Raw genomic sequence first — 26,306 nt, forward strand, 5'->3', positions numbered from 1 at the left:
ACAGGGATGTTTAATGAGATGAATGACAGGGATTTGAGCAGGTAGAATGTGTGCGGCGTGTTGTTCGAGAGTCTGACCGAGTTGCTGAGCTTGAGTCCTTGTGGTGATCAAGGTGTGCATCAGGATTTTGGTGGCAGTGGGGTAAGATCGGGAAGGACAAAGAACGTAGAGACAGGAGAAGGTGGCATTACTAATGGATAGGGGATTCGAGGTTTTATTCAGGATTGAAGAGTTCACTGAGATTGCAAACATATTGTGCAGCCTTAACAAATAGCTTAATGGGTGCTGCAGTCACGAGAAAGGGCACAGTAGCTTTGAATGGAGCAGAGTAAACTAGATTTAGTTTTCTCGATGTTCAATTAGAATAGATTCTGCAGATGTACAGATTGCAGATAGACAGTCTGACAGGACAGAGAGAATCATGGAATTGCAGACAGTGATGAAGGTTAAACTAGATTTTGCCCAGACAGCGTTAACGTTCTGATTTACTTCTGAACATGCCTTTGTAAATAATGCCTCAGAAGGACAGGGTGTAAATCAGGATAGTGATGGATCCCTCACCTTTTGCCCTTCAGGGACTACTGCAGAAGTGTTCGACGGATTAACAGCCTGAACCAAGTCATGGACTTTCCTGTGGCCAACAAGTCCTGGGTGGGACTTGAACCATCTGGCTCAGAGGCAGGGGATGCCCCCATTGGGCCAAGAGACCTCCTGTTACAGAGGTGGCCTGATAGGCGTGGAAAGAAAGATTTCTGGAGATGTCCTAACATGGAAACAAGTACAGGAATCACCTAGCGATAGAATTTAAAGGAGGATGTTTGTAAAGTTTTGTATTATGGAGGGACAAAGAGAGTGGAATTGTACATCTGCAGAGTGTCGATATTTTGTGGAGATGACTAGAATGAAGAAGAAAAAAAAGATGCCATTGCGTATCTTGATGCTGCTGAAGAACAAAACTGCTATTGGTTATTATCTTAGAGATCCTAAGTCTGACAACTTTATTTCTCAAGGACCTTTTCGATCCCAGGATTCCTACGGAAGTTGGTATAATTATCTGTAAAAACCTACATCAATGAATTTGAAGAAAGGGTGAAGTACGGGAGCTAAATTTGTTGACGGCACCAGGATAGGTAGGAAAGTCAGATGCCAAGAGGAGGAGGATAGTCTGCAAAGGGATTGGGTTAAGTGACGGTCCAAAAATTGAGCAGATGGAATATAATGTGGGAAAATGTGGACTTGTTCACTTTGTCAGGAAGAATAGAAATGCAGTATACTATATAAATGGAGAGAGATTGCAGAACACGATGGTACAGAGGGATCTGATGCCCTGGTACATCAATCACAAAATGTTTGCATGCAGGTATGGCAAGTGATTAGGACGGTATGTGGGACCTTGCCATTTATTACAAGGGGAATGGAATATAAAAGTAGGGAAGCTCTCTAGGGCCATTGGGAGAGCGCATCTGAAATACTTTTTTTTATTATTCGTTTATGGGATGTGGGCGTCACAGGCTGTGCCAGCATTTATTGCCCACCCCTAATTGCCCTTGAGGGAGCAGTTAAGAATTGACCACATCGCTGTGGGTCTGGAGTCACATATAGGCCAGGCCAGGTAAGGACGGCAGATTTCCTCCCCTAAAGGACATTAGTGAACCAGATGGGTTTTTACGGCAATCGACAATGTTTTCATGGTCGTCACTGGACTTTTAATTCCAGATTTTTATTGAATTCTGTGTGAACTTTTGTTCCCTTTCTTTGAAAAAGGATTTAATTGTGATAGAAACAGTTCAGTTCTGGTTCACTCAACTCATTTCCTGGGATGAGGGTTCTCTTATGAAGAAAGGTTGGACATGTTGGGCCCATTGGAGTTCAGAAGAATGCGAGGTGATTTTATTGGTACATGCAAGACCCTGAGGGGATTTGAAAGGGTGGATGCAGGGAAGGAAGTTTGCCCTCGTAGGGGGCCAAAGCCAGGGGACAGTGAATTTATTGAAGTCTGAGTTGGACAGATTTTTCATCGACAAGGGAGTCGAAGGCAGACAGGGGATTGAAGTTGAGGCGACAGTCAGATCTTATTAACTGGTGGAGAAGGCTCTAAGGGCAGAATGACCTACACCTGTTCCTCAGTCCTATGCTCCTGAGGTTCAGTGCAAACACTTTCACAATCCATAGAATTTCAAATGTGGATAAATAGATTTTGTTCATATGTCTGGGTGACAAGAACATTTAATACCAGCCTTTGTTTAGTCACAACCTTCAGAGAGTACGTATGTTCAAGCAGATGTGCCCTGTGCAGGGAGTTTGAATGCCGGAACATGACTTCGTGTGACTTAGAACAATTTCAACTGTTGAACATAGCTCACTGTGAGCCTCTAATGGCGGAGGAGCAGAAAGGCAGCAGCATGTAGCAGCTAGATATTTCAAAAATGTTACTTTCTACGCCAGCGATATTTTTCTAGACTTGAAATTGGAAATTGACGCCAGGAGAGACTTTTGATTGTTTTTGACTTAAGAGATTATCAGTTTCTCATCTCCCAGAAAAGTTTAATAAAGTTATTACTTTTTTTTAAACGTCATTGTTGTTGGAAGGGATTCAAATAAAATTCCGCCACAGGATTGTTCGTTAGCCAATTATGAGTTTCAAATGGAACCTCCTGCCTTTGCCCACGTACTAATTCAGCTTTCTCGGTGATCCTCCTCCGCAGCATCCCATCACCCATGTCGGTCGGGTGAGTTTCTCTGCAACAGTGGACTCTGCATCAATGCCGGCTGGAGGTGTGACGGCGATTCTGACTGTGACGATCAGTCAGATGAGAAAAACTGCAGTGAGTTTTGTCTTAAATCACTTTAAAAGGGGGGGGGGGGGGGGGGGAACACAAATATTCTGGGAGACGATTGACATGAGTGACCAAAAACATCACAGTTTCAATTAGCGGGTAATCAGAGGACAGGTATAAAAACGCTGTGTTTGATTCTTGCACAGCTGCCTCGCAATGCACTACCGACCAGTTCCGCTGCAAATCAGGCCGCTGTATCCGGTTGTCGTGGCGATGTGACGGAGAGGACGATTGTTCCGATAACAGTGATGAAGAAGACTGTGAAAAAACAGGTGACAATGGGGATTATCAAATAGCATTGCTGATGAGTTTGAGACCCGAAGCAGTAATAGTTACCAAAGCAAGCCTGTGACTGATTACCGTGTCCCAATTGGTTTGGGGGCGGGGGGGGGGAGGGGGGGGGTCATTTAAACAGCAATAATTTCTCCTCTCACTACCCATCCCTAAACAGGTATTTCGATTTGTTCCCCTCTTTGTATTTCCCAACAAATCGGATTTTGTGTGATCCAATTTTCCATTAGTAACCCCATAGTGGTGGGATGAACTAATAAAAGGTTAGTTTATTTGCACACATTTAACAGGCAAAAGGAGGGTCGCAATGTGGCCTCAACACAGTAATGAGAGGTATGGACAAAAGAAAGGTTCACAGAACAGAGACCACAGAGAAAAGGAATATTGTTTTCACATGGGTTCTCGGGGTTGGGCTGAAACCCAATGCTGGATAATTTGCATTTCCAATGGTGTTGAGTTCACAGGATGACATAGGCACGCAGTGATGAAATAGGTCTTGTTGGCAGTGGCACATAATTTCCTGCAGAAGAAATGTAGATAGGAGCCAGGTATTCCACCAGGGTAGAGCTCTCCTTAGAAAGCTGCTAGTTAAATGGTAATCTGCAGCCTGAGCTTTTCAGTTCAGCAAGGCAACATTACCTGTTCCATAAGCCAGAGGCCCCTGTCATATGACTCTAACCTCTCCGCCATCTTTGACAAAGGGCTTGCATCCCATCATCTGAATTCCAGGAGACTGTTAAATGTCTCAGCCATTGGAAACATTAAAAAAAAATTTTTTTTAACTAAATTTAGAATACCCAATTCATTTTTTTTCCAATTAAGGGGCAATTTAGCGTGGCCAATCCACCTACCCTGCACATCCTTTGGGTTGTGGAGGCGAAACCCACGCAAACACAGGGAGAATATGCAAACTCCACACGGACAGTGACCCAGAGACGGGATCGAACCTCGGCGCCATGAGGCCGCAGTGGCAACACACTGCTCCACCGTGCTGCCCTTTAAAGAACAGTTGCGGAACCTTTGTCTTAGCATCTCCCTCTGGTCAGCTTAGGTTATTAAATGCTGATGGCCTTTGTATAGCTTGATTTGAATTTTGGCTGTGCAATCTACATGTGGTGATTGGTGGCTCCTCAGAGGTAACGAGGTGAGAGTTTTCCTGAAACTGTCAAGTAGCTTCTTTTGTTCGTGTGTCACAGACAGACAGAGGTTCAGCCATTTTAAAGGTACCATTTTAAAACTAGCAATGAGCATATCTATATATATTTTATAAAAATGACACAGCGTGAGGTCTTAGTCCCTCACCTAAAGAACGCAGACTTTCCCTTTTATTCCTCCTCCCTCCTCTTGCTTCATCAACGACCTATTGCATTTCTAGCTTTCCTCAGTTGTGGTGAAGGGTCATCGATTTGAAATGTTAGGCTGGATCTTTGCACCCACCTCCCCTACAGGGCGTGTTTGTGATGGGGAGGGCACACAAAATACAATGGGTGGCTGGCCCACCCCCAAGCTGTCCCCATTATACGGGGGTGGGTGGGCAGGAGCTAAATAATTACGGGTCAATTGAGTTTGTTTGCAAGCCAGATCGTAGGATCCCTACATTGCAGATGGCGGCCATTCCGCCCATCGAGTCTGCACCGACCCTTCGAACGAGCACCCTACTCATATCCACTCATCCGACCAGCCCTCCCTACTCCCGTAACCCCCTAACCTAACCTGTACATCCCTGGACACTAAGGGGGAATTTAGCATGGCCAATCCACCTAACCTGCACACCTTTGGCCTGCGGGAGGAAACTAGAGCACCCGGAGGAAACCCACACAGACACGGGGAGAACGGGCAGACTCCGCACAGTCACCCAAGGCCAGAATTGAACCCGGGTCCCTGGTGATGTGAGGCATCAGTGCTAATCACTGTGCCACCGTGCTGCAATGTTGTTGACCCCAATATCACACACTGTACACCATAACATTCACCCAATCCAAGGGGCGCAACATATTTTGGCAGCACAGGTTTGGATAAGTGATGTGCATGTTTACTTGTAAATGTGATGTGGGCGTCGTTGGCAAGGCCAGTATCTGTAGCCCATTCCTAATTGTTGCTGGGACATTCCAGAGGGCAGTTAAGAGTCAATCACATGACTTCCGGTTGCGGCTATGCTGAGCTAAGTCGCACGTTCGGCAGCTCCCGCCAGAAACTGACTTTTGGGCTCTTTTGAGGGGCCCCAGCGGCATTTGTTCGACGGTTCCCAGTGTGGGAAGGTGACAGTACGATTTCCCCGGCACTGTATGGATTGGACCAGGAGTGGAGCGGTGAAAAAAGTAATTCTGGTGCAGCGAAAAGTGCGAGGGAGGAAAGCCAAGATGGCGGCGGGTGGAGACCAGGCAGCGTGGGCGCAAGAGCAGCAGGAGTTTCTCAAGCGCTGCTTCACGGAATTGAAAGCCGAGCTGCTGGAGCTGATGAAGGCTTTGATCGATAAGCTGGTCGAGACCCAGAAGGCCCAAGGGGCGGCGATCCGGGAGGTGCGGCAGAAGGCCTCGGAGAATGAGGACGAGATATTGGGCCTGGCGGTGAAGATGGAGGCACACGAGGCGCTGCATAAGAAATGGCAGGAGAAGTTCGAGGACATGGAGAATCGGTCGAGGAGGAAGAATCTGCGGATTCTGGGTCTCCCGGAGGGAGTGGAGGGGTCGGATGCTGGAGCATATGTGGTCACGATGCTGAACACGTTGATGGGTGCGGGTGCCTTCCCGAGGCCCCTGGAGCTGGATGGGGCTGTACCGGGGGACGAGGCAGGGGTGCCCCCTATCCCCCTTGTTATTTGCATTGGCAATTGAGCCTTTGGCTATGGCTCCAAGGGAGTCCAGGAACTGGAGGGGGCTGGTCCGGGGGGATGGGGGGGGATCACCGGGTTTGTATGTGGCGGACCCAGTGGGGGGGATGCCGGAGGTGATGCGGATCCTCAGGGAGTTTGGGGACTTTTCTGGGTATAAGCTCAACGTGGGGAAGAGTGAGCTCTTCGTGGTACACTCAGGGGACCAGGGAAAGGGGATAGACGAGCTTCCACTGAAGGGGGCGGAAAGGAGTTTTCGGTACCTGGGGATCCAGGTGGCCAGGAGCTGGGGGGCCCTACACAAGCTCAACTTGACGAGGCTGGTGGAGCAGATGGAGGAGGAGTTTAAAAGGTGGGATATGCTGCCACTCTCCCTGGCGGGTAGGGTACAGTCGGTGAAGATGACGGTGCTCCCGAGGATCCTTTTTATATTCCAATGCCTCCCCATCCTGATACCTAAGGCCTTTTTTAAGCGGGTCAGTAGGAGCATCATGGGATTCGTGTGGGCGAAAAAGACTCCGAGGGTGAGAAGGGTGTTTCTGGAGCGGAGTAGGGACAGAGGAGGGTTAGCGTTACCTAATCTGTGTGGGTATTACTGGGCTGCCAATGTAGCGATGATACGCAAGTGGATAATGGAGGGGGAGGGGGCGGCGTGGAAGAGGCTGGAGATGGCGTCCTGTGTAGGCACGAGTCTGGGAGCGCTAGTGACCGCACCGCTGCCGCTCCCGCCGGCTAGGTACACCACGAGTCCGGTGGTGGCGCCGACTTTGAAAATTTGGGGGCAGTGGAGGTGTCACAGGGGTGAGGTAGAGCCTTTGGTTTGGTCCCCGATCCGGAAGAACCATCGGTTCGTCCCGGGGAGAATGGATGGAGGGTTCCTGAGCTGGCACAGGGCAGGAATTAGAAGGATGGGAGACCTGTTTTTAAATGGGACGTTTGCGAGCCTTGGGGCGCTGGAGGAAAAGTTTGGGCTTCCCCCCGGAAATGCCTTCAGGTACATGCAGGTAAGTGCATTTGTAAGACAGCAGGTGAGGGAGTTCCTGCTGCTTCCAGCACTCAGGATCCAGGATAGGGTGCTCTCGGGGTGTGGGTTGGAGAGGGCAGAGTCTCGGCGATCTACCAGGAGATGCAGGAGGAGGAGGAGACCTCGGTGGAGGAGCTAAAGGGTAAATGGGAGGAGGAGCTTGGGGAGGAGATAGACGAGGGTGCGTGGGCGGACGCCCTGGGTAGGGTTAATTCTTCCTCCTCTTGCGCCAGGCTTAGCCTGATACAATTTAAGGTTCTTCACAGAGCGCATATGACATGGTGAGGCTGAGCAGGTTCTTTGGGGTGGAAGACAGGTGTGGGAGGTGCTCGGGGTGCCCAGCAAATCATACCCATATGTTCTGGGCGTGCCCGGTGCTGGATGGGTTCTGGAGGGGTATTGCGAGGACGGTGTCTAAGGTGGTGAACACCCGGGTTAAGCCGAGCTGGGGGTTAGCACTATTTGGGGTTTCGGACGAGCCGGGAGTGCAGGAGGCGAAAGAGGCCGGTATTCTGGCCTTTGCGTCCCTGGTAGCCCGGCGGAGGATTCTGCTACAGTGGAAGGATGCGAGGCCCCCAAGCGTGGAAGCCTAGATCAGCGACATGGCAGGGTTCATTAAATTGGAGAGGGTAAAATTTGCCTTGACAGGGTCTGTGCGAGGGTTCTTCAGGCGGTGGCAACCGTTCCTAGACTTTCTAGCGGGGCGTTAGGAGGTGGTCAGCAGCAGCAGCAACCCGGGGGTGGGGGAGGGCGGGGTGTACTTTGTGTTTTCTACTGTGTTTATTATTGCTTAATGGGGGGTTTGTATATTGGGAGAATGTGTGATGTAGTTGTAAGATGTTTATTTATGTTTGTTGAAAATATGTAAAAATTTGAATAAAAATATTTCTAAAAAAAAAACGAGTCAATCACATTGCTGAAGGTCTGGAGTCAAATGGAGACCAGACCAGGTACGAAAGGCAGATTCCCTTTCCTGAGGGACATTAGTGAACCAGGTGGGTTTTTACAACAGTCGATGATAATTTCATGATCATCATTATTGAGACGAGCTTTCAATTCCAGGTTTTATTCATTGAATTTAAATTTCACCAGCTGCTGTGTTGGGATTTGAACCCATGTCCCTAGAAAATTAGCCTGGGCCTCTGGATTACTAGTCCAGTGACGTTACACTACGCTGTCATCTCCCCATTTCAACCATTTTCAAGGATAGAAAATGATGCCCTGTGTTTTCCCATGGATGATTTGCATTAGCATTGGATAAAACTGCCAGCGCATGGGTAAAATTGGAAAAGTTGCTCCAAAGCTGTTAACTCTCCTTATTTATTCAGCAGAGCTGCCACACTGTGCTCCAGATCAGTTCACGTGTGGTACTGGACGTTGCATTGGTCAACGTAAAGTCTGCAACGGTGCTAAGGATTGTCAAGATGGCAGCGATGAAATCCCACACCAGAACTGCCGTAAGTTTGATATGATGACGTATGTTTCAAACCTTTGAGATTATTCTTTGTATAGAGTCGATGGCTGGGATTTTCTGGCCCCATTGTGGTGGGACCCACTGCGGGAGAATCAACAGCTAGGGCTGGATTCTCCCACCCCCTGCCCGGTCGGAGAATCGGCGGGGGGCAGCGTGAATCCCGCCCCCGCCGGCCGCCGAATTCTCCGGCACCGGAGATTCGGCGGTACGGGAATCGCGCCGGTCGGCGGGCCGCCCCCGGCGAATCACCGGCCCGCGATGGGCCGAAGTCCCACTGCTGTAATGCCGGTCCCGCCGGCGTGAAATTAAACCACCTCCCTTACCGGCGGGACCAGGCGGCGCAGGCGGGCTCCGGGGTCCTGGGGGGCACTCTTTTCCCCTCCGCGTCAGCCATAGCTTCCGCGATGGCCGACGCAGAGGTGACCCCCACCCTGTGCATGCGCAGGGATGACGTCTGCAGTCGCTGACGCTCCCGCGCACGTGCGGACTTCCACCAGCCGGCGGAGTCCCTTCGGCCCCGGCCTGGCGTGGCGCCAAAGGCCTTCGACGCCAGCCGGTGGAGCGGAAACCACTCCGGCACGGGCCTAGCCCCTAAAGGTGAGGGCTTGGCCCGCACCATTGTGGTGGCCCGACGCCGGAGAATCGCCCCGCGCCCCCCCCCCCCCCCGTTCACGCCATGCCATCGGCATTCCGTGACGTCAATTCCGATGATGTCACTTCCGGAGTATTCCCAGCCAGGTTTGGCAACCCGGGCGATAAGGACCACCTTCACAGCTTGGCAGGCAGCCCATGGGCATTGTAATTGACCCCTCACCTCCCCCTCACTGGGTCTCCAGTCGCGCTGCTGGGGCTGAAGAGCTGCTAGCCCTTTGATTGGCTGGTAGCTCATGGAGGCGGGACATTCTGCCACTGGGGCGGGGGCGGTGGAGGGGGGAACACAAATCCCAAGGTGATTAAGGGCGATTAATTGGTTGAACAATGTCAAATTCACTTGTGGCTTCCCAGGGTGGCTGGAGGTTTGCTCGCTCCCAACATTCCGCCCGGTGGGCATCATCCGTGTCGACTCACGGTCAATGTATCGCAGCACACGGTGTATCTAAATGGTTTCCTGGCTATACATTAGAACTAGGAGCAGGAGTAGGCCATCTGGCCCCTCGAGCCTGCTCCACCATTCAGTGAGATCATGGCTGATCTTTGTGGACTCAGCTCCACTCTCCGGCCCGAAAACCATAACCCTTAATCCCTTTATTCTTCAAAAAACTATCTATCTTTATCTTGAAAACATTTCATGCAGGAGCCTCTACTGCTTCACTGGGCAAGGAATTCCATAGATTCACAACCCTTTAGGTGAAGAAGTTCCTCCTAAACTCAGCCCTAAATCTACTTCCCCTTATTTTGAGGCTATGCCCCCTAGTTCTGCTTTCACCCACCAGTGGAAACAACCTGCCCGCATCTATCCTATCTATTCCCTTCATAATTTTACATGTTTCTATAAGATCTGTCCGCATCCTTCTAAATTCCAACGAGTACAGTCCCAGTCTACTCAACCTCTCCTCGTAATCCAACCCCTTCAGCTCTGGGATTAACCCAGTGAATCTCCTCTGCACACCCTCCAGCGCCAGTACGTCCTTTCTCAGGTAAGGAGACCAAAACTGAACGCAATACTCCAGGTGTGGCCTCACTAACACCTTGTACAGTTGCAGCATAATCTTCCTAGTCTTAAACTCCTTTCCTCTAGCAATGAAGGACACAACTCCATTTGCCTTCTTAATCACCTGTTGCACCTGTAAACCACCTTTTTGAGACTCATGCACTAGGACACCCAGGTCCCTCTGCAGAGCAGAATGTTTTAACGGGGCTGGTTTGGCACATGGGCTAAACAGCTGGCTTGTAATGCAGAACAATGCCAGCAGCGCGGGTTCAATTCCCGTACCGGCCTCCCCGAACAGACGCCGGAATGTGGCGACAAGGGGCTTTTCACAGTAACTTCATTGAAGCCTACTTGTGACAATAAGCGATTATTATTATTTTATCATTTAAATAATAATCCCTTTTGCTGTTATTCCTATCAAAACGGATGATCTCACATTTGTCAACATCTGCCAGACCTTAGTCCATTCACTTAAACTATCCAAATCCCTCTGCAGACTTCCAGTAACACCCGCACTTTTTGCTTTACCACTAATCTTGGTGTCGTCTGCAAACTTGGACTTGGATTATCCACTGCGGTTAAGATGCGTAGGAACTCACTATGTGATTTGAAAATCAGGTGAACGATCGGAGGAGGAGAGCTGCAACGTGAACAACGGAGGTTGTGCGCACAAGTGTCAGCAGGTTCGAGGCATTGTGCAGTGTACCTGCCACACAGGCTATCGCTTAATGCAGAATGGAAAATTGTGCCAAGGTACGACCCCAAAAATTGTAACTTTTCTACCTAAGAGAGCATCAGGTTCTGCCGAGTTCCCTCAGCCACGAGCCCGGGCCTCTGTGGAAGAGGAAGAGTGAGCGGGAATACCGAATTGTCCATCGTGAACTAGAATGAATTTGTATCGAGAACATAAAAGGGGACACAAAGGCTAGCCGTCCTGACACAGGGGCTACTTGATCACAGCAGCCACGGCTGCTTCCCGGTAAACTTTTCATCAAACACCTCCCTGTAAGATTAATTTCCCCCCGTTAAAGTTCAGGGAGCAGTCTTTGATTAATGGAAAGTTAAACAATGTGCCCTGAAAAGTGATGTTGCTCCACAAGGTGACAACCAGTTCAGCGTTCCGTTGAAGAAAATACATTTATTTTTACTCTTTGCTGGGGTTGATAAGTGTTCACCATTCGGATCCTGCAGATCTGTACAACTGGGGACTGTCGGAACCAGTGGTAGTGATGAGAATGAGGCCTGAAAGTTGCTTTTTAGAGCCACTGCTTTCTCCCACATCGAGTTGTTGAGGTTACAGACTTCAGGAATGAAGGGAATATCGGCTTGAAAAGCAGGATTGCTATAGGCTCACAAATATCCAGAAGATATACAATATGGAGTGTCGGAAGTCAACCCCTTCATTTGGGCAGATGGGCTGATGATGGGGAGGGTGGGCGGGCAGTGGGATGGCTGTGCTGATGTTGAGAAAATGCATCTTTAACCTGGAGCACTCTCATTCTCCTCCAGTCATTTCTACATTCACCACTTTTTGCGCTTGTCCATTTTTCTACTGCATTGAAAGTGGTCAAATGATTGGTATATCCACAACTTGAGTTACAGCCTCCTCATGTCCCCCTTCGCTATCAGTGCAACTGCCTGTCACAAAGCACACACTCGGGGCACTTTTTCAGTTGTCAGCCTTTTTCAAGTAAGCATCCAATGCCTTCACGAATGCCTCGTTTGAACCTGCCTGCACCACACTTCCAGGCAGTGCAACAGTATCATTACGGTGTAGAAGGAGGCCTTTTGGCCCATTGTGTCTACACTTGCTCTCCAAATGAGCATCGTGGCTTAGTGCCGTTCCCCTGCCTTTTCCCTGTACCCCTGAATGACGTTTCCCCAGCAATGTGACAGCTTTAACAAAGGTGTGGTGAGCTATTTGTTAGTTTCCTAGATAGCTTGTTCTGGAGACACCAATACTTCTGTTCTTTTCCAGTGGGACTAGCTCAGTGGCGCAGTAAAATCTGGCTGGCATCGAGATATTGCTTTGCCTGCAGGATGTAATAGCCCGACACAAAACAAAATTGTGCAACATCAACCCAGTACCAATTGGCTTGGCCCCCGGCATAGGACTGCCTGAATTTGGCACCTGGCTTCACCCACAGTTAAAAGGGTGGCTTGAATACTATTTATAACAGATGGTGCAGTTGGATGCTCTTTTGGGATTGTGGCAAAGTACATTTTTGGACAGAGAAGCGGGAGTTGGGCTCCAGATGTAGCATGTCATTACTGAGTACAGAGTTCTTATTGAATAGCTGAAATGGCAACCGGGTTGAATTTCTTGCTAACATTCCTCAACCTGAACATTTTTTGTTGTCCAGTATTGAGACATACCAAATATTACTGTACTGTACAATATTCCATTCAGCTTATCAATACCATATGGAGGCTGATGAAATGGACCTTACCGGATGGTCATCTGCTCTGAGCCCCGATGAGTTCATTTGAACAGTATTTCAGCCAGAGTTGTGTTTTTCTGACATCAACAAGCTGCTAATCGTTTCGATATGACAAACCCAGTTCCTAACTATTAAGTATTAACACTTTCCGAGAACGTTTTGACATTATAGATGTCTGGACCAGTTTTTAATCGTTCCTGGCATTTTATCCTTCCATCCCACTCATAATATCCTGTTTGCTTGGAAAATGAAAAGGTGCTCTGCAGGAACAAGTGCATCTATCTGCCTTTGTCCCACCGACCAATCTCATGGTAATCTTGTGTGAGGCCACGTAAACCAGGTGCGTAAGATGTAATCTCACCTTATTAGTGCAGCTCACTGGAGACTCCCAAGTGGTTGGGAGATGTTTTCTAACCAGAAGGTGGAAGTGGGAGGGAAGCATTCATATCGATGTAGGAATTAGGAGCAGGAGTAGGCCATTCGGCCCCTCGAGCCTGCTCTGCTATTCACTAAGATCATGACTGATCTGATTGTGGCCCCAGCTCCACATTCCGTCTACCTCCGATAACCTTTGTCTCCCTTGTTAGTCAAGAATCTATCTACCTCTGCCTTAAAAATATTCTTTGACCCTGCCTCCACCGCTCTCTGGGCAAGAGAGTTCCAAAGATTTATGACACCCTGGGAGAAAATAATTCTCCTCATGTCCATCTTAAATGGGAGATCCCTTATTTTTAAACTGCGCCTTTCGACATCAAAAGTATTATTTTAATGTGCGAGTGTCGCAGAGGTACAATGCCAGGGTTGTGGTAACCGCCGTGCTGAACTTACAGATGTAGATGAGTGTGCTGAGGATGGATACTGCAGTCAAGGCTGTACCAACGTAGAGGGAGGATTCCAGTGCTGGTGTGTCCAGGGCTATGAACTACGATCTGATAAACGAGGCTGCAAAGCCCTTGGTGAGCATTCTTTCCAAATTACTTCTTGTGGAGTCGCTTCAAATGTTGCAACGTATAACCGTGGGGAAACAAATCTTTAATATTCCCGATTCTCCTAGTTCTCGTTCGGCTTCTATATCCGTGCACCTCACCCGTGTAGAGTGCTTTCTTTGCAACAGTCTGCTACGGCAAAGTTGTTACATACGGTGTAAGTTGTAAAATATTTAATGGGATTTGGGCACTTGTTGCCCATCTCTAATTGCTCTCGAAGTGAGTGCCTTGTGAGGCCACTGCCCACAGAGGGACAATTAAGAGTCAACCATATTTTGCTGTGGGTCTGGAGTCACATTTAGGCCAGACTGGATAAAGGAGGCAGATTTCCGTCCCGACAGGGGTATTAGTCAACCAGATGGATTCAATGATAGCTGCATGGTCACCATTGCTGAGTTACTAATTTCCAATTCCACATTTTGTTTTTAGTCTGTCAATTGAATTTCAATTTCTCCACCTGCCTTGGAGGGATTTAGTAATAATAATCTCTATTATTGTCACAAGTAGGCTTACGTTAACACTGCACTGAAGTTACTGTGAAAATCCCCTTGTCGCCACATTCCGGCGCCTGTTCGGGTACACAGAGGGAGAATTCAGAATGTCCAATTCACCGAACAAGCACGTCTTTCGGGACTTGTGGGAGGAAACCGGCGCACCCGGAGGAAACCCACGCAGACACGGGGAGAACGTGCAGACTCCGCAGATACAGTGGCCCAAGCCAGGAATCAAACCTGGGACCCTGGCACTGTGAAGCAACAGTGCTAACCACTGTGCTACCATGCCGCCCATTTGAAACCATGTCCCCAGATCATTACGAGTCCAGTGACATTACCACAATGTCCCCCATCACCATTCTGTGCAGTGTTGGTGTCCTTATCTGAGGAAGGACGTTCTTGCTCTGGAGGGAGTGCAGCGAAGGTTTATCGGGCCAATTCCTGGGATGGTGGGACTGTCATATGAGTAGAGACTCAGTCGGTTAGGATTATATTCATTCGAGTTGAGAAGAGTGAGAGCAGATCTCATAGAAACTTATAACATTTTAACAGGATTAGACAGGGTAGATTCAGAAAGAATGTTCCCGATGGTGGGGGAGTCCAGTGCGAGGGGTCAAAGTTTGAGGATAAAGGGTAAACCTTTTAGGACTGAGGTGATGAGAAACTTCTCCACCCAGAGAATGGTGAATCTGTGGCATTCGCTGCCATAGAAAGTAGCCAAAACATTGTGTAATTTCAAGAAGGAATTGGATATCGCGCTTGGGGCTAAAGGGGTCAAGGGATATGTGGGGAAGGCAGGATCAGGGTATTGAATTTGATGCTCACCCATGAACATAATGAATGGAGGAGCAGGCTCGAAGGGCCGAATGGCCTCCTCCTTCTTCTATTTTCTATGCATGTTTCCCCACAGCTGTAATTACCCCCATTTACCTGGGTGCAAAGATGGATTGGTTCAAACAGCTGTGTCCACCTTCATGTTTGTGAAATGTCACAATATTGAAATAGTGGTGGAGGGGGGGTGGGATTTTCCACGTGCCCCCGCGATGTGGCTCTTGACAGTGAAAGACAGCCCGCCATTGGCCCATGGCGGGATCTTCTCCTGCCAATGGGATTTGCCATTGAATCCACCACCCCGGCGTCGGGAAATCTGCAGCGGGGGTTCGCCATCGGCGGAACCGGAAGATCCCACCGGAAAATTCCTCCTGCCCCCCCCTAGTGACACTCCATGCCAAATTATTTGATGGTTTATATTGGTTTGTTATTAATCTCAGGGAACACTTGAAAACTTGTTGACTGAAATACACCCGTTAACTTTGTCTATAAATGAAATTTTTATTATCTTAAGGACCAGAACCAGTGCTGCTCTTTGCAAATCGCATTGATATTCGTCAGGTCCTGCCCCGCCGATCGGAATACACGCTCCTACTCAACAATCTGGAGAATGCTATCGCCCTGGACTTCCACCACAGCAAGGAGCTGGTTTTCTGGTCGGATGTGACCTTAGACCGCATTATGAAAGCGAATCTGAATGGGAGTAACGTGGAGGAAGTGGTGTCAACAGGTCTCGAGAGTCCAGGTATAGATCGGTTTAAATCAGATGAACATTTGAAACTATCGTTGCTTGGGTGACATTAAGCAATGCGTCATAAAACGAGCTATCACCTTAAGACGCGTGACCATCACTGTTCAAATTTTGCACAGATTCAAAATGCCCATTTGCAAGCAACGCATAATATTTCCTTCATGTGATCAGAGACATTTGTGATGATGTGACATGGGCACTACAGCATGCCAACGAGAGGTGAGACGGCTCGATTCTTTACCCACAGCGGACCTTTTCTTCATGGCTTTGAGCAACCCAGTGCTCACAGAAATGTGTTAATAGGATCCAAGCTGGATGGTGAAGCCGAAACCAAGACACAGAGTTTTTGTTTATTGAGAGAGCTTATTGACTTGTTCAGTGTCACAGCTCTCCTGCCACTCAACCCAGTGTCCCAGCTGTCCCCTATTTATATGTGCTCAAACACAGTTAATACCCATCGCCGGTTTCTCTTAACCACAACAATGTAACTGACATTAGCAAACCTTAACAACGTAACTGACGAGATATTAACATGATGAACCTCTATATTGCTCCCCTCTCTAAACAGACACATGCAGAGGCTGCAAAATCAGCTGAACTGCAAACACCAACCACTTACATAACATTTGCAACGTAATCAATACTCTGCCGTGTGCTCAACAGAAAGATTTCTCCAGATACACATCAATACCGACACATCTGATTCTTGCCCTTCACTTTGCTTTTGCGTGTTCGGAAACATGTATTGTCTATTAATACCATGAGCTTTTAAAAATGGCCATGGATTTATTTCTCCCCGGAGTCCAGGACATCTTTGCTGTGGTTAGAACTTGATCAAAATCGGTTGAAATCTTCGGCCAATCGGGTCCAGGAAGATGGGCGTTCCTTGTTTAAAATCGGTTATTTTCTACATTCTAAATATGCCTGCAGACTTTAAGCTTGATGTTCATTCTGTTGGTATTTCTGACTCGCCCAGCAAACACAATTGTAGGCAGTTTTGAACTGTATTTGTTTCTGATCCATATCTACGCAGTATTTTGGGGGATTAAAATGTTTATTTTCAGTGGAGTCTGGGAAGGAAATGACAGCGAGCTAATTATAAAATGATTGAAACTGCACAGCGGAAGGAAGGTTTTATATTCTGTCAATTATTTTCTTCTGGCAGTGTGAGTCACTCCGATGTGAGTCAGGGAAATGCTGCTGCTCTATCTCTATATCTCTATAAAGGGTTTTTAGGTGCTGCTTTGCGATTCATGCGCAGCCGAAATCGGGGAGATGCTGACATCAGCTTGCGTAACGTCTCCCCAAAAATTTCATCTCTGTCAGGTGGGCTGGCTATCGATTGGATCCACGACAAGTTGTACTGGACGGACTCTGGGACGTCGCGAATTGAGGTCTCAAATCTTGATGGAACACAGAGGAAAGTACTCCTCTGGCAAAACCTGGAGAAGCCCCGGGCCATTGCACTACATCCAATGGAGGGGTAAGGCAAGGCCGTAGACATTGCTCCGGTTTCTGTTTCAGTCACCTGTAGCATTAACCACCGATACCGCCTGTTTCGACTCACATGCGTTTCAAGTAAAATTACATTTGTTTTTCAATCACTGCATTTAGCAACATATTCTAACCTCAACATCAATTATCATTTGTAGCATTTGTTTTTAATGATTCAGAATTTCGGTTTTAGCATTCTGCATTCCCAGAGGCCATTTTGACACGGTTCACCCTGTCACTGGGGGCTGCCTAAAGGCGTCGCTTCATACACAGTAAATTAACCTCATTCTTTGATGTTATATTAGTTGTGGTGTCTCAGAGCCCCAGGCAAATCCACAAATGCATCTGAGTGATGGGGCATTGCTTATCCTAGTGGAATGAATGCACTTGGCTTGGAATGGATTGTTAACTGGTCTCTTTTTACTTTTAATTTGTTCTCCAAACTTGGCAGGTTTTTTTGATATTCCCCCCCCCCCCCCCTCCCCGCTGTTGCTGTTTCAGCTGTCCCTTTTACTGACTCTATAATGTGGGCTTTCTATTTTTAAACAGCTCCTGCAGTCCTGACATTGTGGTTTCCTTCTCTGGGATTGGTTTTGTGTTCAGCCTGTCCCAATTGTGGTCATCATTCTGTTACCCGGGTTCTCATTTATCCCAGTCCAGTTGTTGATTAAGTGCACCACACGTTCGGATCTATCCGTTCACCTATCTTCAAGGATGTCATGTTTTCGTGAGCCGGGCAACAGTTGTCACAAATACATTTCTCCACTTTCTGTAATCTTCCATTTTGGACAAAATACCGATCTAGTTGTTACGAGCTACTAATGCATGAATATCATCATGCTGTCTCTCTGAACTATCTCTCTGCTATCTTTGTTCATTATTTAAAATAAATGTGTTAACGCATCTGTTCGAAGAACAGAGAGCAATTTCAGATGAACGCGTTGAGCATTTGTAAGCTAATATCCCCCCTCAGTGTAATTTCAGAGCGAGGACAATAGGTTACATTTATAAGTATTTATAAATCCCAAGTTCAGACCCAACTGCACAAATGTTGCTGTCAGCGAAACAGGACCACTGAAATAACAAGGGTGATTGAAAGCGATCTTCAGTTGTCTAAAGCATAGGAATTATGTTGGCTAATTTTGCTGCCAAAATATGCTTGTGGCTACACTGTAGGATTTTTAATTTGTTTCCATCAAGACTTAATTGAATAAGGACACAGGGAATGGGAGCCAGTTAAGCCTTCTGCCCTGCTCCAGCGTTCATTCAGGCCGTGGTTCAGATTTTGGCTCGGCCATGCCTGCTCGCATAATTCCCAAATCCTTTCCTGCCCTGCGTACCCAAAGATCTGTCGACCTCTGCCTGGGATCAATGTCCGAGCAGCCACGGCTCTCTGGGATAAAGAATTCCAAAGATCCAAAACCCTGAATGAAGACATTGCTCCTCGTCTCAGTTTGAAATGGCTGACCCCTCATTCTGCAATCGTGACCCTGTCACTTTGATTTATCGGGAAGGTTCCAGACTTGATTCCCTTTTTGTGGAAAATCAATTGCGGCCGGACCCTTTTGGGATGAATTGCGACGTGTGTGACCGCAAAGAATGCCACATGTCGGGAGTGTGTTGCGAGCATATCCTTTTGGTATTTGCAGGTACACATTATATTTTATGGTAATGCTACGGAATTAATTCTCCAAAGGAGGATCCATTAATCATTCCCATTGTCTTTTTTTTAACTTGGGGAACGCAAGCCTTTTTAAGACACATTTTTCAAATAACTCAAACTGTAATGTTTTCTTTTGTATTTAATTAAATTCTCCGAGCAGAGTTTCACACTGCAATTAGCAAGTTGTTTATTATTATATTTGGCTTTATGACTTCCACGTTATAGCTTCAAACTTCAATAAATCACTTCCAAAATGTTGCACTGTCGCAGTGTGTTGTGGCAGCATGTTGTAACTAAAGTGAGAACATTCTCGTTTTCAATTAGACTTGATAACAACGGGCAGCATGGTGGCGCAGTGGGTTAGCCCTGCTGCCTCACGGCGCTGAGGTCCCAGGTTCGATCCCGGCTCATTTAAATATTCAGATCTGGATCACACCCACTGAGGGCGAGATCCAGATTACGCTGGGCGGAGCGAGTTGGGTGACTCAGATTTGCGCCGGGTGCAACAGGGTCGCTGAATCACGACCAACGTGTTTTGCGATGGAGGAGGCCGCCACCACGGGCCAGTGGCGAGATCCTCTGGTCCCGCCACTGTCACCGGGTTTGCTCATTGTTTGTACCCTCCGCTGCCGGGGACTCCGCAGCGGGCCCAAAAGATCCCGCCATCAGGAACGGTTGGAAATGTTTTTGCCAGCCGCTTTGTGGGATTTGATGTTTGGTGATGCAAATTCATTACAGTGCAGAATAACAGTCTCTGGTTTGCTCTCAAAGGATGATTTCAGCAATTGAATATCAAGTGTAATTTTAGGATGTCGTTATAAACTTTAATCTTGTTGCTGTTGAATGCTTTTTTTTTCTGGTTTGTACCTCCTCCCCCACCAACTCCACACTCATGCCAAAACTGAAACCTTTGGCGGAATAATCTAATGCTTGTGGAAACTGATGAATAAATGGCCTTAGAGAGATCAATGTCCCTAATTTTCACCTATTTGCAGCTCCATTGAGGTCAGTCGCATGGATATACAGGAGTGTTGCAAATTGTGCATCTGACCGAAACATGCCAAACCGTCACGTAACTTGTTGCTCGAAGGGCGGCATGTGGCGCAGTGGTTAGCACTGGGACTGCGGTGCTGTGGACCCGGGTTCGAATCCCGGCCCTGGGTCGCTGTCCGTGTGGAGTTTGTACATTCTCCCCATGTCTGCATGGGTTTCACCCCCACAACCCAAAAGATGTGCAGGTTAGGTGGATTGGCCACGCTAAATTGGTTATTCTAAAAAAAAAAAATTTTTTAATTAGTTGCTTCAAAGCTCAATGACTATTAATTTGCCACCTCAATTAATTCAGTTTTATTTTGCTTGTGTAGATTTAATTAACAGAAAATCATGGTAGTTCTGTTTCCTGAGTGAAAATTGCTTTCATTTGTCCTCACATGACCCTATGTACTCAATCGGTCTATCTGCTGCATTTCACAGAACCATCTATTGGACGGACTGGGGTAACACTCCTCGGATAGAATACGCAGCCATGGATGGGTCGAACCGCAAAATAATTGCAGATACCCATCTCTTCTGGCCCAATGGGCTCACCATTGACTATGCAGGCCAAAGGATGTACTGGGTAGATGCCAAGCATCATGTGATCGAACGAGCGGACCTTGATGGTCAGAACAGAAAAGCAGTGATCAGCCAAGGTATGCACGTTACCATTTTGCTATTGGAATGATGATTTATTACGGAGCATAAAGCTACGTTGATTTGGCGGATGTTGGCGGTTGCTATGTACAAGCATACATTGCATTATGTATTCCTTTCATATATAAAGATACAGGAAAATATTTTATTAAACTGCCATTGTGCACTATTTAATATTAAACTCTTAAGGGAAATATTGGTATACATTTTGCAGTGTCCTGCCATGATGCAGAATTTCTGTTGTCCCACCGTATCGAAGAGTGGATTTATAGTTACAGAACTGTGAAAATACACATTAACCCAAAAAACCAGCACAGTTTTCAAATACAATGACAAACAGACTCAGTGAAGAGTACAGTTGAACATTGCACAGGTCAAAGGTCTGTCGCATGCTTTTTTTTGGCGAAGTTTCGCACATCAGGAAAAAAAGCGATAATAAAAAATAAACTTTTGCACTGTCTCAGGCACTTTGTTATGTGTGGGTGATGAGGGGCGAAGGGGAAGCACCAAAAGATGGAAACCCCATCTCAGCTACTTGCAGGAAGCAATATAAGGGATTAACTCATTGTTTCGTGACTCCCTCGTGCAGCAGTTCGTGGGCACCCTCTGCCACTCCTTTGTTGTTAGGTTTTGGACCAGATGAACCTTTCCCAATCCTCCAATTTGTTATGCTTCCAAGTACATCTGGAGTACTTTAGAAGGTTATTGACCTGACTTTAGGGTTTCTATTAGCCATACTGTTAAGCCTTAGAGTGGAGCATTCCATTAAAAGATTCATGGAGCCAGGAATGAATCTCTTGGCTGCTCGATAGTTATATTGGGCGCCATTTAGTGGAAATGAAATAAAGTCACTTCGGGCATGTTTAGCGGGGTGTTTCCAGGTGCTTGCAGGGCCGAGAACGACCCCACTACTAAACGGGACTCTGCTTCATTTTTGGGCTTCGGGGCGGAGCGCCACCCTGAGGCCACACTTAGGTTCATTTCCTGCACTAATCACAGCGGCAAGAACCCAGGTTCGATTCTGACTTCGGGTGACAGCCTGTGTGGAGTTTGCGTATTCTCCCTGTGTCTGCGTGGGTTTCCTCCGGGTGCTCCGGTTGCCTCCCACAATCCAAGGGTTTGCCGGTTAGGTGGATTGGCTAGGCTAAATTGCCCATTAGTGTCCAAAGGTTAGGTGGGGTTACGGGGATAGGGCAAGAAATTGGGCCTAGTTAGGGTGCTCTTTTAGAGGGTCGGTGCAAGCTCGATGGGCCAAAAGGCCTCCTTCTGCACTGTAGGGATTCTATTCTATGAATTATTTGATCTTAAATATGTTCATCAGATGAGAACAATTCAATGGCAGGTATTTTCGAATGGTACGTCAACACCGCCTTCTCAAGGGTGCAAAGTGCAAGTCAACAAATGCTGGCCTAGCCATATTCAAGAAACAAATTTTTAAAAATTCATGTTGACACTGGCCAGGATTTCCTATCCATGGTAGATTTGGTGGGTCTTTTGGCAGGACTGGAAGAGTTTGATGTTGACACCTGCATGGAATACATTTTTTAACAGTCTAATTGAGATTATAGTCACGGTGATTATCGGCAATGCCATTGAAACTAGGCCGATTGCACCTTCCTTGAAGAGAGTGATAAGTGTTTTACTGCAAGGATTCCCATTACAGCCAAGGCTTATGTGGTATGATTTATGCTCTGTAACTTTCATATATATTTGAATTACATAACACAAATGTCCGATGTCTATGAAATATTACAATTTTGCAACTTATCTCTTAACGGGTCAAAAGATTTATAGTCCTACATCTTATCAGCATTGAAGTGTGTTGGTCATCATATTATTCAAAGAGATATTGTCCTAATAATATGACACATATTCTGTCTGACATGAAGGCTACTTTAAGGAAGGTTACCCCAAGATACCTTTTAAGGAAATCTGCAGTTTAATTTAGCTAGTCCAACAGACAAATTATAATTAAAGGAGAATGATGTAATTGTATCGGTCTGTTCAACGAACGGAAAATACTGACATCTTTACTTATGCTATTGGCAGTACGATTTTTATGTACTTATTTTTGTTCTGTGGTTTTGAGGTATTAGTGGCTGAGTAACTGGGTATCTGAACAGATTGTCAATGTGATGATCTGGAGCCAGGCTGGGGAGTGGTGAGGTTTATGTATTTAATGTACTTTACCCACTGGCAGCCAGGAAAGCAGTGAGTCTTCAGAATCATTTTCCTATGTATTTTTCTTTAAATGTTGTACTTTAAAGTACAACATTGTATGTTATTCTGCAGTGATCTTTAAGGAGGCTCGTTTACTTCCCTTCTGGGGATTTTAACCCATAAAATGGGTGGGCTTGGGTCGGATGGGGGTCTCAAATTTTAACAATCCAATTACTGACCCAAACCGGCCTCCAACATGCCCATCTCTTTAAAAAAAAAAAATTTAGAGTATCCAATTCATTTTTTTTCCAATTAAGGGGCAATTTTAGCGTGGCCAATCCACCTACCCTGCACATCTTTTGTTTTGTGGGGGCGAAACCCACGCATACACGGGGAGAATGTGCGAACTCCACACGGACAGTGACCCAGAGCCAGGATCGAACCTGGGACCTCGGCACCGTGAGGCAGCAGGGCTAGCCCACTGCGCCACCGTGCTGCCCTAAACATGCCCATCTCTTGAGGTGGGTAGCTGAGCGAGCGGTCAGCCCACTCCCAAGGAGGCAGGCGGGTAACAAAAATCCGACAATTTATCATTCAGCATTTCGAATTTAAATCTTGTCGCCCAAGTTTTCCAAACTTTGGGGAATCTGTCAGCTACATCCAGGTGTGTACTTGCTTGGGTCCGGGAGGTGAGTGCCCATAGACCTGTCTCCTGAATCCAGGCTGCCTACCTGATGGATTCTCATGATCACCCCCATTCCTGTCAGTCTACTTGACCTGAGTGGGCTCCACCAGTGTTCCCCCCCCCCCCAAAAAAATACTGCCAGGGTCCCCCGTGACCTTGTGACCCACCCATTCACAACAAACCAGTCCAGTAAAGAGTCAGGCCTTTCATTCAATTTGGACCAAACAAATTTCCAAGATGCTGGTGTCAAAAATTAGAAGGAAAATGTCAGGTGAGAGGCAATAACTGACATATATGTCGATCTTGTCTTGAAAGTGAGCTCTTGGGATTATTAACATATGAAGTTAACGTCTCTGCTTTGTGGGGAGGAGCAACCATTTGAAGGAGATGCATTTTTGTCTCAGTTTCTTTTTCATTCTTGATGCGTGGATGCCATTGGCAAGGCCACCACTTGATGATCATCTCTGATTACCCTGAGAGAGTACTGATGGGTTATCAAGCAGTTTGATAGAAAAAGAAGTGGCTTTCTGGGCCATTCTCAAGCAGAGTTGGAAGTCAACTGTCGGATCGAAGGACTGCCGCTTCCATTCCCTAATGGCTGAATCAACCGTCTTAGATTATTAGCCTCTTGGTCACGAATACTGGGATCGGCTTCGCATTTCCAGACCAAAATAGCAGGGCAGGGATTTTATACAAATGCATTCAGAGTTTGGATGCTGATGATTCAAGGCACTTGCCTCAGCTGTAGAAATAATGATTAGTCTGTGCCAATAATGTTTTTCTGATATACAACAGATACTAAAACATGCAGCATTTTTATTCAGAGATGCACAGGTTGGATGGATTGGTCACGCTAGATTGCCTGTAGTGTCCAAACGTTAGGTGGGGTTGCTGGGTTACAAGGATAGGGTGGAGGTGTGGGCTTAGGTAGGGTGCTCTTTCAGGGGCCGGTGTAGACTCGATGGGCCGAATGGCCTCGTTCCGCACTGTAAATTCTATGATTCTATGAGTAGAGAGAGTGTGGAACTCACTGTCACACAGAGTGGTGGTAGAGGTGAGTGGCAATGATGCATTGAAGGCAAAGCTGGATAACTACATGAGGGACAACGGAATCAACGGGTTTGTTGATTGGCAGGGGAGTGGGGGGGTGGGGGTGGGGGGGGGTGCGGGTTGATATGTCCAGGTTTCCGCCCTCTGACAATAAGATTTCAAAGGCCTATAAAGATTGTTGCTTGAAGACCTGTCCCACTTGTCGATAGGGAGCTCTGCCAACTTCTTTGAGGAAGTGACTAAGTTAATTGATGAGGGAAGGGCTGTAGATGTCATATACATGGATAAAGTTTCCCATGACAGGTTGATGGAAAAAGTGAAGTCGTATGGGGTTCAGGGTGTACTGGCTAGATGGATAAAGAACTGGCTGGGCAACAGGAGACAGAGAGTAGTGGTGGAAGGGAGTGTCTCAAAATGGAGAAAGGTGACTAGTGGTGTTCCACAGGGATCCGTGCTCGGACCGCTGTTGTTTGTGATATACATAAATGATCTGGACGATGGTATAGGTGGTCTGATTAGCAAGTTTGCAGATGATACTAAGATTGGTGGAGTTGCAGATAGCGAGGAGGAGAGTCAGAGAATACAGCAAAATATAGATAGAGTGGAGAGTTGGGCAGAGAAATGGCAGATGGAGTTCAATCCAGGCAAATGCGATGTGATGCATTTTGGAAGATCAAATTCAAGAGCGGACTATACGGTCAATGGAAGAGTCCTGGGGAAAATTGATGTACAGAGAGATCTGGGCGTTCGATGCCACTGTACCCTGAAGGTGGCAACGCAGGGCGATAGAGTGGTCAAGAAGGCAGACAGCATGCTTGCCTTCATCGGACGGGATATTGAGTATAAGAGTCGGCAGGTCATGTCACAGTTGTATAGGACTTTGGTTAGGCCACACTTGGAATACTGCGTGCAGTTCTGGTCACCAAATTACCAGAAGGATGTGGATGCTTTAGAGAGGGTGCAGAGGAGGGTCACGAGTATGTTGCCTGGTATGGAGGGTGCTAGCTATGAAGAAAGGTTGAGTAGATTAGGATTGTTTTCGTTGGAAAGACGGAGGTTGAGGGGGGACCTGATTGAGGTCTACAAAATTATGAGAGGTATGGACAGGGTGGATAGCAACAAGCTTTTTCCAAGAGTGGGGGTCAATTAAAAGGGGTCATGATTTCAAGGTGAGAGGGGGAAAGTTTAAGGGAGATGTGCGTGGAAAGTTTTTTACGCAGAGGGTAGTGGGTGCCTGGAATGCTTTGCCAGCGGAGGTGGTAGAGGCGGGCACGATAGCATCATTTAAGATGCATCTAGACAGAGATATGAACGGGCGGGGAACAGAGGGAAGTAGATCCTTGGAAAATAGGCGACAGGTTTAGATAAAGGATCTGGATCGGCGCAGGCTGGGAGGGCCGAAGGGCCTGTTCCTGTGCTGTAATTTTCTTTGTTCTTTGTTCTTATCATGCCACCAGGATAATGGCCCAGTGGGTGGACGGTGCTGACAAACTGGTTGGTTGGTTAGACTGCGGAGAGATGCCAACAGCGTGGGTTCAATTCCTGTGCCGGCTGAGGTTTCCCATGAAGGGCCCCGCCTGCCACCTGAGGTGTGGTGGTCCTCAGGGTAAATCACCACCAGGTAGTTCTCTCCCAACGTGGGGGGGCAGCCTATAGTCCTCTGGGACTGTGGCGTCTTTCACTTCACTCAGTCAGCAGTGTGAAATGTCATGCTCGTCTGCTCCATTCTCATTCCCATGAAGAGCTAATAATCCAGCCTGTATTGTGCAGTGCAGTTAAAATGTTACAATTTAAATAATTAATTGGAGGATTAGCAGCTGTGCTTAAGTAGGTCACCTTTCATTAACTATGATCTATCGAGTGACCCTGAGTGATATGTGTCTCATGCCCCGATGTATTATCATTTTTATTCAATCGCTGACAACCGACTAATACTCATTTTCCAGTTTCTG

At 47.1% G+C, this 26,306-nt stretch overlaps 1 protein-coding gene across 5 annotated transcripts in view; it reads left to right on the plus strand.

The window, feature by feature from the left end:
- lrp4 (low density lipoprotein receptor-related protein 4) overlaps positions 1-26,306 on the plus strand; it is a 495,226-nt gene that overhangs the window by 375,874 nt on the left and 93,046 nt on the right. For 3 of the 5 annotated variants that reach the window (XM_072466626.1, XM_072466628.1, XM_072466630.1), the window contains exons 7-14: positions 2,706-2,825; positions 2,984-3,109; positions 8,311-8,439; positions 10,726-10,860; positions 13,379-13,504; positions 15,374-15,604; positions 16,937-17,093; positions 20,241-20,458. In XM_072466626.1, coding sequence (XP_072322727.1) covers positions 2,706-2,825; positions 2,984-3,109; positions 8,311-8,439; positions 10,726-10,860; positions 13,379-13,504; positions 15,374-15,604; positions 16,937-17,093; positions 20,241-20,458 — 1,242 coding nt within the window. The remainder of the gene's footprint in view (positions 1-2,705; positions 2,826-2,983; positions 3,110-8,310; positions 8,440-10,725; positions 10,861-13,378; positions 13,505-15,373; positions 15,605-16,936; positions 17,094-20,240; positions 20,459-26,306) is intronic. The other 2 variants (XM_072466627.1, XM_072466629.1) reach the window with 1 other exon arrangement.

The sequence above is a fragment of the Scyliorhinus torazame genome, chromosome 10, assembly GCF_047496885.1.
Source record: "Scyliorhinus torazame isolate Kashiwa2021f chromosome 10, sScyTor2.1, whole genome shotgun sequence".
In the NCBI taxonomy this organism is placed as follows: domain Eukaryota; kingdom Metazoa; phylum Chordata; class Chondrichthyes; order Carcharhiniformes; family Scyliorhinidae; genus Scyliorhinus; species Scyliorhinus torazame.